The sequence below is a fragment of the Martes martes genome, assembly GCF_963455335.1.
Source record: "Martes martes genome assembly, chromosome: 13".
Lineage (NCBI taxonomy): Eukaryota > Metazoa > Chordata > Mammalia > Carnivora > Mustelidae > Martes > Martes martes.
The window spans coordinates 73757873-73770587 of NC_137901.1; the positions used below are offsets into that span (position 1 = coordinate 73757873).

Genomic DNA, 12715 nt, shown 5'->3' on the forward strand with positions numbered 1-12715 from the left:
TACTGGAGCCCTCCCCAGCTGCCAAGGGGAAGCTGGTACGGGAGCACCATCTTCCCTGAAGCTGGCCCTTAGAAGGAAAACGCTGAACATGCACTCAATTCTCTTGCAAAATAAACATCGGTGCCCACAGAGGTGGGTGAACCTCATGGAGAATGTGGGGTGGGCAGGACCAGTGATGGCCCGGAGCCTGGATCTCCCCATAGCTGAGCTGCCCAATGCTCAATCTGACCCATTCACACCCTCTCTGGGCACCGGGAACCCATTTAAGGAGGGAGAAGAGGAAACATGACTTGAGCACCTGCTACACTGGGCTGGGTACTTCTACTCTATAAGGTAGGTGTAGGACTCTCCGACTGACAGAGGAGGAAACTAAGGCTCAGAGAGGCCCTTGGAGCCACCCAACTGGGCACGAGAAAATTCACTATTTGCCAGATACTCTACTGTCCCCACTGCTAGGAGCAGAGGGAGGACCTGGGTAGGGCTCTACCCATTCCCCAGGTGCAAACACTGAGGATAAATGACCCAAGAGGGCATGGTGGGTCAGACCCCAGAGCATGTGGCCTTCAGCCACGACACAGGATCAAGGTGACAGAGGGGGCCAGGCAATAGTGCCAGAATCAGGGTCAGGTCCAGCCCTGCCTCTGCCACTTCCAAGCTGTGTGCTCTTAGACAAGTAACTTCACCTCTCTGAGCCTGGTTACTGCTCCTGAAAGACAGATGTGATAATAATCCCTTTGCTCAAAAGACCATTAGGAGGATTCAAGAAGGGAGGTCTCTGGGCAGAGCCCCTGGCAAGAGGACACGATCTCCCATCTTCCCATTTGGAGACCATTCCTCCACAGTTGACAACTGAGTCATAAAAAATAAATGTGCCTTGGGCCAAAGCCTGGAAGGTAACAGCCAGAAGCACACTGCTGGGAGGCAAAGATGATTATTATTATCACTGCTGCTGGGCACTTAAAAAAAAATCAGGCTAGGTTGCAGAAAAATAAATTATAGAGAAGAAGAAAATAATATGAAAGCTTTGTGATTTCAAATGTGTCCTGGTGCCCTGACAGATATCAGATGAGTTCCATTTAAAAGCTGAAAGTGGCAGGCAGCAAGGGCACAGGGCAGGGACCAGGAGCTGGGAGTGACAGTCAGTGAGCGGAGGCGGCCACCTGGGGCAGGAACCAGCCCACAGGGCTCAGTGCTTCCGGCCCAGGCCCTCCTCCAGCTGACAGCCCCCTGCACCTCATTCTGGGTTCTGCAGCCAGACTCCACCTTCCCTTTTGTATCAGGTGCTCCGAGGACCAGGAATGCTGGCCTCACTGCCCCTGGTTGACCTCACTCAGTGCACCACCAGACCAGCTCATGCTCACCTCCTCCAGGCAGCCCTCCTGGATATGCCTCTACCCCTCCCAGCCTGACCTCAGCCGACACACACCTCTAATTCAAGCACCCGTCCATTCTGGCTCGAATGATCTGCTACTGTGGCCGTTGAGTCCTTCGTGACAGAGACCCAGCTGAGTTATCTCTCTGTCAGTGCCTGGGACACCATGAGATCAATAAATACCCATTGATGAGGCAATGTCAACAAGCTGCTGCTGGTTAGCGTCCCTGAATCAGAGCCACAGACGCCGAGGTAGACTTTACCCACCCACTGCGCCAGCCCCACGGTGCTCCTAATCCCATGTTCAAGGACCCCAGAGGCCAGGCCGGCTGAGGAAGAAGAGCCCCAAACTCTCAAAGTCCCTTCTCCGGGCTCCTCTGCGATTCTCAGCAAACTGCCCCTCCCCAACCCAACCAGCTCCCAGAACACAGGCGTTGGATCCAAAGAGAGACACAAGATCCCCAAATCCCCAGGAAACGCCTTTGAAGATGCAGCGGGATAAATTAAATTGCAATTCATATAGTTCTACCTACCACGGCTGCAAAATTTAAGAAATTGAAAAGATGCGATTTTAGCCAAGTTGTGAGGGGGACTGCTCGTTCATTTATTCACTCAACAAACATTTATTGCTGTGTGCCCAGCTCAGTGCCAGGCCTTGTAAAATACACAAGCAGTGAAGAGAACACAGAAGACTTCCATCTTCTTGAACCTTAGGATGGTGGGGAGACAGACAATAAGCAAACAGACAGCATGAAACATGATGAGAGATTGTTATCAATGGGATCACATACACACACACACACACACACACACACACACACGAGCAGTGTGTATGTGTGTGTGTGTGTGTGTCTCCCTGGTCACTCCCTGGACAGGGGCCTGGGAAGCAGGGGGTAGTAATACTGGCACAGAGGCCCAGGATGGATGCACAAAGATATTTATCATCTCATTATTATACAATATATATTGTATATATTTTATCTCATCTCATTATTATACAATATATATTGCATATATTTTATATAGATAGTATATTGCTGTATATATATTGTGTACATACACTAAATATATATATATTTTTAAGTATATATATGTATATTTTTAAGGTGGACCAGCACCTGACTACACCCAACATGGGGCTCAAACTCACAACCCCGAGATAGAGAGTCAAAAACCCCACCAACGGAGCCAGGCAGGTGCTCCCAAAATAAATGTTGCATTAAAGATATAAACTAGAGGATAGAGATAAGGTCAACGAGACAAAAAACAAGGTGTGGACTGCCAAGGGGCCTGGACTGGGGGCCTCATGGGTCCCTGAAGGCTTGCCCCACCCAACTGGTCCTCTGTTGCCATACAAGGTAATAGCGAATAATAATCCAAATCGTAATCATGATAATACAAGCTGAGTGTCCAAGTACTTGATGGACCTCCTCTCATTTAATTTGGAAGCAAGGAGGACCTTAAGACAGATGATGTCAGAGCAGAACTGATCTGCGCCTGCGGGACTGGCTAGGAGGAGGAAGAGACTTGGCCAGGGATGAAGTGAGCTATAGATTTGCCAGTAGAAACGCAGCACATATATTTCAATTTGAATCTCTGATAAACGATGGGTAATGTTTTGGTATATTTCCCTGCACTATCTGGTAGAGCAGGAATGCTGGCCTCCATTGCCCCTATCCAACTTCAATCTCCAGTTCACCTCCTCCAGACAGCCTCCAGGCCTGCCCATGCAATATTTGGGGCATAATTATACTAGAAAAATTATTCTATGTGTGTCTGAAATTCAAATTTAACTGGTCATCCTGTAGGATTTTTTTTTTTTTAGTTTTACTGAGTTATAATGGACAGATAAAAATTGTGTATTTTTGGTGTACAATGAGATGATTTAGTATAGGTACACATTCTGAAATGACTGCCACAATGAAGTTAGTGAAGACATCCATCACTTCACATAGTTACCATTTTTGTGTGTGGCAAGAACAATTAAGATCCACTCTCCTAGGAAATTCGACGTACGCAATAAACACAGTTATGAACTACAGTCCTTGTGCTGTACATTTGGTCAGTTACAAGATGAAGTTCTGGGCATCCTGTATATTTGTGTGCTCAACCTGGCAACTTGGGGAGCTTGTACTTAGCAACTCCCATTCTTGGGGGGGGGATATTTCCTGACCACCACATGCCCTTACTGAGACAGTACTGGGACCACCCAGCCCCAGAAAACTAGCCCAGGCTGGGATCAAAGAACAGTGAGCTTTCAGATTTTATTTTTGTTCTTGAACACTGAGGAAAGTTTCCCTGGATACCTGCCAGGTAGCAGAGAGAGAACAAAGGAACACCCTACCAGTTTCCGCAAATCAACTGGTCTAAAGAAAACACCCCCCAGAAATACACAAAAAAAGAAATCTACTTCAAAAGCCTGCCTGACACAGATTCCCGCTGTGACCCATTCCTGTGTGCAGACTGTTAACAAAAAGTCAGGCTGGGGAGAGCACACAAGGACCAGGAGCTGGAGCTCTTCTCAAAAACAATCCTGTTGCACACTCAAATGGATACATTTGGCCAAAGTTCATGAACACAAACCGGAAAGCCCAGTGCTGGGATAGCCTCTCATCCGGGGCAGTCACAGTCAAGGTCTGGGGTCCTAACAGTTCCCCAATCATGGGGAGACAGGGTCTGGAAGAAAACCATACTGTGGACGCCTGCCAACAAAACGGGGTGTCGGAGGAAGAGTGGATTAGCCCCCAGAATTTAAAGATGGAACAGCTGCATCCTCTTACTCCTACTGCAGAAATCAGCTCCATGTCAGTGGTCCTTGGAGGGGGGGGGTGTCCTGGACCAGCACCAACAGCATCACCTGGGAACCTGGGAAGAATGCAGATTCCAAGGCCCTGCCCCAGACCTGCTGAATTCGTAACTCTTGAGAGTACCCAGCAGTGTGTGTGCATGTTTGCGTGTGTGTGTGTGTGTTTAGTGTAGATAGCTTCATTAACATGTAATTGACAAAAGCTAAACGACTCATCCTTAGAAGGCGTAATCTGACAAACTTTGATACATATCCTCATGAAACTATCACCTTAATAAAGACAATGAGCATATCCATCAATCCATCACCTCCCAAAAGTTCCTGTTTATCACCCTTTCTCCCCTCCTCCTGCCCCACGCAGTGCACAGGCAACCACTGCCCTATTTTCTGTCACTGTTGGTCAGTCCACAATTCATAGAGTTTCACATTATCTATCCTCCTCTCTGTGGTGAACTCCTATTCGATCCTCAAAACCCTATCCAATGTCCCTGTAGCTAAGAAGCCTTCTCCAACTGAGACCAAATAGCTCTTTCAACTATCCTCTGGTGCCCACAGCATCTTGGGCAAGTCTGGCATATTCGTATCTCACACGACTGTACTAATACCTGCATCCCTCTCTCTGGATTGAGTAAAAATTCATGAATGGAGACCATAATCCCAACACTTAGCAGAGGCCTGGCACAGGAGTTGGTGGTAGGTGTAGTGAGGGGGGGAGCCGACTCAGAAAACAATTGGTAACAGATGAATAAAAGAATAAGCAAACAAGTCAACACTTTGCTTTTATTTTTAAACAAGAGACTACCATCTCTCCAGGTCCTACTCACAGAGCGTGTCTTCAGGAAGCCGTCCTGGACTGCACCCACCCATGTGAATCAACAGTAATATCTACTAAGTGTACCAGAATGATGGATCTAGGCCAAGCCCTGTGCTCCACATTTTAGGTACATCATTTCTTTTACCCTCACCCCGACCCGATGAAGCAGATACTACTGTTCACAATATTTGCCCGAAGAGGAGACAAGTGTTCAGAGAGGTTGGGTCTGAGGTCATGTCGCTAATACGGGTCAGAGGCAGGGTTTGAGCCCAGAGCCTGCACGCTTACCTCTCCATATGCCACCTCTGGCTCCCCTTGCATGTACAAGTCCCAGTTCCTACAAGCCCAGGCCCCACAAAGGTAACCCTTGCATCCCCCACACGACTGGTCCTTGCCAACCGTGTCCCCCACGGGCAAAAGAGAAGAGTCACGCAGGGATCCCCTCCATCACACTCCTGGCCACGGGGACACACACATCCACACACCCCTCAGAAGGACCTCCTCCTTACCTTGGGCCATATGCCCATGCTGAAGGAGTGGCTCTCCGCCATCTGGTGCAGGTACAGCTCCGTCCTGGAAGCAGAGAAGGGAATGGAAGTCAGGGAGGGGCTGCCCACACCAGGGGCCTGGCAGAGCATATAGTTCTCATGGCAGAGGGCTCCCCGCCATGGCCCGGATGGCCCCAGCACCTGCCCCAGGCCCTAGTCCCATTTCTGGAATATTCTGCACTCCCTGCCCTTCTGTGGCCCTTCCTAAGTGCCAGGAAGCCCTGGCATGAAGAACATAAACCACATACACCCAGGGGACAAGAAGCTAACGTGCTCCGGGGTCATATCTGAACAGCCGACCTGAATGAGTCCTGGCCGCCTGCAAAGTTCAAAGATGCCATCACTCACCTGAGATCCAGGTCCAACCCTGCTAGCATCTGGGAGAAAACCTCGAAATTGCCTTCCCCTTCCGGCTGCCGGGCCACACAGCTCTTCTCCAAGAGCATTGTCTGCAACAGGGATGGACACGACGTGGTTGGCCTGCAGGGTATACCAGACGGCGGCCCCGTTGGGGCACCCCTCTTCCCTGATGCACTCTTGGGGGCAACAGCTCACGGCCGCACTCTGTCGGACACCTCCGTATGGAACCTGCGCCCTCCTTTTTCCCACTGGTTCAGAGCCCGTTCGGGGACTTGACTACTGCTGTAGACTCATTCCGATGAAAGCATCCAAAGGTAATAACAATTAAATGGAGCCACTCTCCAACATATTCGTATTTAACAGAAGCTTACCAACCTGCCCCAAGTGGTGATTAACGGGGGGAACTGCAGGGTCGGGACAGAGAAAGGACTTATTTGGCACCGGTGAGCTTTCTTTGAGTCTGGACATTATCCCAGCTCAGCATACAAACCATCCTTCTAATAACCTAATCCTATTTTCTGCTCAAGCAGCATGTTTGAGGTGGGAAGGGGAGCGGCACGGGTGATCGTGGAGATAGGAACAAACAGACCATGTGTTGGTTACACACAGCAGGGCCACAGAAGGCTGGTGAGCGTCTGTTTAATTTCAGCTTATGCTTTTAAGAGCCAGCTAATGAGAGGCTGGGTTACATATTTACCCATGAATATTTCATCCCCACGACATTCGGAGGTACAGACAGGCTAGCAATGCTCCGGGGTGCTGAGGGAGGACGGGGCCACGGCTTGGGGATTCACAACCATTAAGATACATGCCAGGGTCCCAGGTGGAGGCGTGACCTCTGCTGGGTGGAACTGGGACACTACAGCACCCAGGGCCCTCCAACCCCGTCTGCCCAGAGCACCTACCTGGAGCTGAGCGGCCGCAACTCGCCCCGTGGCATTGAAGTCCAGCGACATCACCATGGCGACCCGGGTGGCATTGTAGCTGTGGCCAGTGGACACAGAGCCAAAAGCCCGGAGGACAGTGAAGGTAGCTCGGATCTTCTCCACTGTTGGAGGCATGGGGCAAGGCGTCACCTATGGCCCAGGAGCTGCCACCCCAACTCTCACAGGACTACCTTCCCTGCTGGCAACTGCACCAGTCCAAGCCCATCTGGCCCCAAGCCCCAGCAGGCTCCCCACCACCTCTCCAGCTCAACACTAAACCACACACATTTCACTGCTGCCTGGGCTGTGTACTGCAAGCAGGGTGCAGGGGGAGCAAGACTGAGTCAAGAAGGGGAGACACGCAGGGCCAGGATAGATACAGCCCGATGATAGGGGTGGCCTGGGCCTGACGCAGAAGGGCAGAGCATGAACATTCTCAGACCTGCTCTGAGGGAGCTCACAGGGTAGCAGCAGCCTTGAAAAGCCCTCCAGTCTCTCCACAACTATTTATTGGATACCTGCTATGTGCTAGGCACTGTGCCAGGCCCCTAGGTATAGCCTATCCTGACTCCCACCCTCCAACACATGCACTCACAGCAGAACTACATTTTGAGGAAGCCAAGACTGGTGCCTCTCCCCATTTTATCCCCAGCCCCTAACATGAGTCAGATGAAGAGCAGGTGATCAATAAAGGTTTGGAACAACTGTAGTGAGACAGCAGCACACACAGTAGTAAGGGTATTTGAATATGGGCTCTCTGACTTTGCTAGTTATCTAACTTGGGGCAAGTCAACCTCTCTATGCCTCTGATACCCCATCTGAAGATGGGGATAATCATAGTACCCACATCTCTCCTTAAAGCCTAGCTGAAACATCATTACCTCAAGGAAATCTCCACTCCCCACTCCAAGGAAATCCCCACTCCCCACTCTTCTGGGCTCCCCCTTGCCCTGCCTTTCTCCTAACCAGCTCTGCCAGGACTTTGTGCAGAACATTCAAGTTTGGAATATATATGAAGTTCGGTTTCCCTTCTGGTTGTCAAATCCTCATGAGCATAGGCCCTGCCCTTCTGTCTTTACTTATTGGGTCCTCTGTACAGTTGAGCAGGTTGTGCACTGCACAAGGACACCTTTTCTAAGGGGCACATCATTTACATCATACAATCATAGGTTTATGTATTTACTAGGATGATTTCCCAGCACACAGCAGGCAAGCTTTTAGCTCTAACAATGCCAGTATATGATGATTGTTCTGCACATAGCTGTGAATGTCTTGAGGAAGGTTGTCCAATGAACCACAGGTGGCCCTGTCCAGAAGCAAGGACAGGGTCTGCCCATCAATGCTCAGTGAATGCTAGCTGAATGGACATAAGGAGGAGAAAACCCAGTGCCCACTCCAACTCTCCCCACCCTCCCCCACAACTCACCCCCAACACCTGTCCCCTGGAGACCACTATACCTGAGACTCTGCCATCCACACCACCTGCCATTGCCACCAGGTGCTCCAGGAGCTGCTCACAGCAGGTGGTCTTCCCAGCACCACTGCGGCCCAGGGCCACAATGCTCTGGTCTCTCCGCTGGCTTAGTAGCGCCCAGTATGCCCGCTGCGCCAAGGAGCCCAGATGGGCTGGCAGGCCATCCCGGCGGCCCCTGGGCACCTGCAGGAAGATATCCTAGGCTTCAGTCTTCTCACCCCGGCCGGTGCCGAGGGAGCATTCCAAGACAGTGTCCCACCCCAGCCTTGAGCGCAGATTCAAGTCCTGTCATCCTACCCCAACCTTGTCAGAGGAGTCTTGAATGTAACCAGCAAAAGCCCAGCCTTGGGGTCTAGTCTTGCCCTGACCCACTGTGAGTCTTTCAGCAGCCTTTGAGCCTGCTCCGAGCCTGGATCTCCTCTCTCACTCCCCGGAGGCTTGTGTTAACTCATTATTGGATAGTACTTGCCCGGAATGAGGCAGCTTGATAAAATGGCAAGATTGATTAGTAATGTCTGCTATGGAAACAGAACGAGGCATGGGGTAGCTAGTGCTATGTATGCTATGTATTTGCCATAACAGGTTTAGGTAATACCTTAGATCCTTCACTCCATTTAGCCATCCACTTAGCCATTCATTTACTTCTTCATTCAATTAAAAAAAAAATTACTGAGTGTCTACTACATGTCAGACACTGTTCCAGGCACTGGGGGGCACATCACTATACAAATCGGGTAAAGGAAAGCCCTACCAACCAAGAAAAGATACCATTATATACCTATTAGAATGCCTAAAAAAAAAAGTTTAAAAATAATTTTTAATACCCACTACCAAGTTCTGGCGAAGATACAAAGCGACTGGACTTCTCATACAATGCTAGTAAGAAGGCTAAAATGACATGGTCACTCTGGGAAAAAGTGAGATGTACACTCAGCATCCAACCCGGCAATCCCGTTCTTAAGTATTTACCCGAGAGAAATAACTGTGTGTGTTCACCAAAAACCTTCAATGGCACCAGTTTTATTGGACATATATTCAAAATCACCAGAAACTAGGAACAACCATTGGCAAGAAGTGCCATTTAATGAGGGAAAGAACATAAGCAGCCATTGCCGTTTGAGCACTGAAAGTCCCCTGTCCCAGAAAACCCCTCCATCCTAGGGAAACCAGGACAGCTGGTCACCCAATGAGTGGATAGGCGAGGGCACACACACCATACAAGAACCACGGGCCAGTGGCTGCAGTGACATGGGTGAATGTGAAATGCATCATGGGATGTAGAAGAAGCCAATTCAAAGGTGACTGGCTGCACCGTTCTAATGACATGACTTTTCAGAAAAGGCCCAACTCTAGGGACAGAAAAAAAACCCAGATCAGTGACTTCCAAGGGCAGGATGTGGGAATGGAGGGTGACGATACAGGGACCAGAGGACTAGGAACGGCCCTGTAATTGATGGTGCAGTTGGTTACCCAACTACCCGTGTGTGGCTGAAACTTACAGGTCTGTAGGCTGGAAAGGCTGAATCAAACCATATGTAAATTATATGTTAATGAATCTGACTTAAAACAAAATAGCCCTACCCCATGGAACTTGCTTTCTGCTGGGAAGAGCCAGATGATAAAGAAAACAAAGAATTAAACTAGATCTCACGGGAGACATTGTAAAGCCATGAGCCTGAAGGAGATCACCAAGGAAGTGGGTGTTTAAAGAGGAGGAGACAGGGCGCCTGGGTGGCTCAGAGGGTTAAACCTCTGCCTTCGGCTCAGGTCATGATCTCATGGTCCTGGGATCGAGCCCCGCATCGGGGGGCCTGCTTCCCCCCTCTCTCTCTGCCTGCCTCTCTGCTTATTTGTGATCTCTCTCTCTGCGTCAAATAAATAAATAAAACCTTTAAAAAATAAATAAGTAAATAAAGAGGAGGAGACAAGAGGTGTGGGACAGGCACTGGGTCTTGGGGAGGTCAGGGAGACCAGCTGTGAAGGAGGCTGAGGAGGAGGGCCTGCAGGACAGAAGGAAAACCAGGACAGGGGAGACCTGGAGCTCAGGAAGGGAGGGTCTGCAGGAGGAGGGGGGCATGGCTATGCCAAATGCCCTGGGGAGTTGGGGGGCAAGTAAGGGGAAACCAGAGACTAGAGCATTTGGCAATGTGTTTGGCAACAGGGAAACCCCTGGTGACCTTGACAAAAGTCTGCTTAGCATGGCCTTTGGGTGGAAAGCAAGAGGCTGACAGGAGGCAGAGTGGTCAGTGGAAAGGCACTAAAATGGGCAGGGCAGTGGGCCCGGCTGGAGGAGGACATCCAAAGCCTGGCATGACAAGTAGGTGACTACAGGGCCTGGCGAGACCCCATCTGCCTTCTCCACTGCCTTAGCAGGGCCAGGGGCTCAAACCCACACATGGCGGCTCTTCCCTTTATCTGGACCTTTGGCCTGGGGCTGAGGGCCGCCCCCAGTCATCGGCTGGCCTCGCTTCCCCAAGACACCCAGACACAATAATGAGTCCCTGTCCTGACACAAAACACAGGGCCCAGCAGGATCCCCAGAGCTGGCAATGGTGGGACACGCCCCCACACTGGCTGGACACGGCCTTCAGGAAAGCCGCAGGCAGGAGGTTCTGGGATCTGAATCCCAACGCTGCCTCCCACTCTGGAAACGGTGAAGTTCAGGGAACAGGCTATCCCACCTGTCAGCCCCCTCAGGGGTGGGTGGGGGGCTAGAAGGACAAAGGGAGGATCCTCCTAATCCAGGCCCCTGTGTACATAAACAGGTACGCGTATGCACACGTGCCTTGCATGTTGGCACATAGGCGTGCTCACGGGCACACACATCCAACGGTGGCAGAGGCCACTGTTACACAGAGCTGTACCCATCTACACTGCACACATTCACACCCATGCTCACACCCACGCACCCCGTGCCCCCAGGCACACACTCAACTCCCAGCCATCCCCAATGAGAGAGCCCTCCCCGCCAGCGGCATCCCAGTCTCCACCAAGCCCATCTCGGGGGTGGCCCCAGGCCCAGGCTCACCACAGGTCACTGCTCCCACCTGGTGGCCATTAGAGGAATCACATGTGACTCAGCCAAAGTGTAGAAGAGGGTTTCAGGTTTGGGTTTAGGAATCTGGACCTTTGAAGGGGTCCCATCCCCATCCCAGAGTTACAGGGGCCCAGGGCATCACCTAACTCCTTACAAGGCATATTCCCAAAGCCTGCACTTTCGGCTTCTCAGCCCAGATTCTGTAAAGAATGCCTCAGTCCAGAACAGTCAGTGAGAATCTGGTTCACTGTAGGGGTCTGTGCAAAATCTCCCAGAGGCTTCTAAGGAGCAAGAGGAACCATGCAGCTTCTTGGGAGGCTCGGAGGCCTGAGGCTGCATGAGTAGAAGCATAGCCCTCACGGCAAGGGAGGGGAGGGTGCACAGGCCCCCAGACAGCGGGGCTGGGGAGCACGTGATGGGGTGGTATGGTGTGTCCTGGAGAAGAGGGGTCTTGAAGGGGGATTCAGAACTATTAGCCCTTTTTTTTTAAATGGAATTTAGCATCATTTGGGGGCTCTGGATAGATTTGTCCCTTGGCCCCCCAAGATGTAGCTTTTCATCCCCAGTTAACAGATGAGAGAACAACAAGGCCAAAGAGAGGTCGTGATCATTCCAAGGCACCCAAGGGGCATTAGCAGCTATGCTAGAGGCTTGTGCTTTCCCCAATCACGAAGTCCTCACCACAGCGCCCAAGTAAGACCTCCAGCAGGTGTCCTGCCTGCACTAGATCCCATTTCCATCAGCACAGCAGACCGTCTCTCACCTCTGCTGAAGACCCCCGCCCCCCAGAAGCTGACATCATGCTCAGGGAAAAAGCCAGAATCCTTACGGCCAGGTGGAAGACCTGCTGTGATCAGTCGCCGCTGGTGCTGGTTCCGGCCTCCCCACTCTCTCCCCAACAATCAGCTGCTCTACCCACCATTGTCTTTGTCAGTGGGGGCCTGTCTTCCCCCTCCAGAATGGAAGCACCACAAGGACAGGCTGTCTGTCTGCCTCCCTGCTTTTGTCCCCCCATGCACTGCATCGAGGAGACTTTCCCTCAGTATCTCAATCCACAGCCTGGGGGACCAGGAGGCGATCCGGCTCAGGTGGCCAGGGTGTGGCTGCAGACATCGCCACAAGGGGGCGCTGAGAGATTGCATTTTCTGGGACTGTCTGACAAAAACCGGCCGTTTCTCCACTTTGCAGGGAGAAAAAAAAAGGAAAAGCAGAATCAATCAGGGCTTCTGGTTTCCGATTTATGTGGGTGTCTGGAACTCTCGAATGTGCAGTATGGGGTTTGAGGCGCAAAAATGCTGGCGGCCTGGGTTTCACCCCCAGCTCTCCCCCTTGCGGAACTGGAGGGCTGGCCCCGCAGATCTCGTCTGCAACAGGCAGC

At 51.2% G+C, this 12715-nt stretch overlaps 1 protein-coding gene across 1 annotated transcript in view; it reads right to left on the reverse strand.

Moving 5' to 3' along the window:
• MYO18B (myosin XVIIIB) overlaps nucleotides 1–12715 on the reverse strand; it is a gene marked incomplete at its 5' end in the record, with an annotated part of 220584 nt that overhangs the window by 205756 nt on the left and 2113 nt on the right. Inside the window, 4 exons of the mRNA XM_080821624.1 lie at nucleotides 5502–5565; nucleotides 5889–5989; nucleotides 6806–6948; nucleotides 8285–8483. Of these exons, the coding sequence (XP_080677750.1) occupies nucleotides 5502–5565; nucleotides 5889–5989; nucleotides 6806–6948; nucleotides 8285–8483 (507 nt within the window). The remainder of the gene's footprint in view (nucleotides 1–5501; nucleotides 5566–5888; nucleotides 5990–6805; nucleotides 6949–8284; nucleotides 8484–12715) is intronic.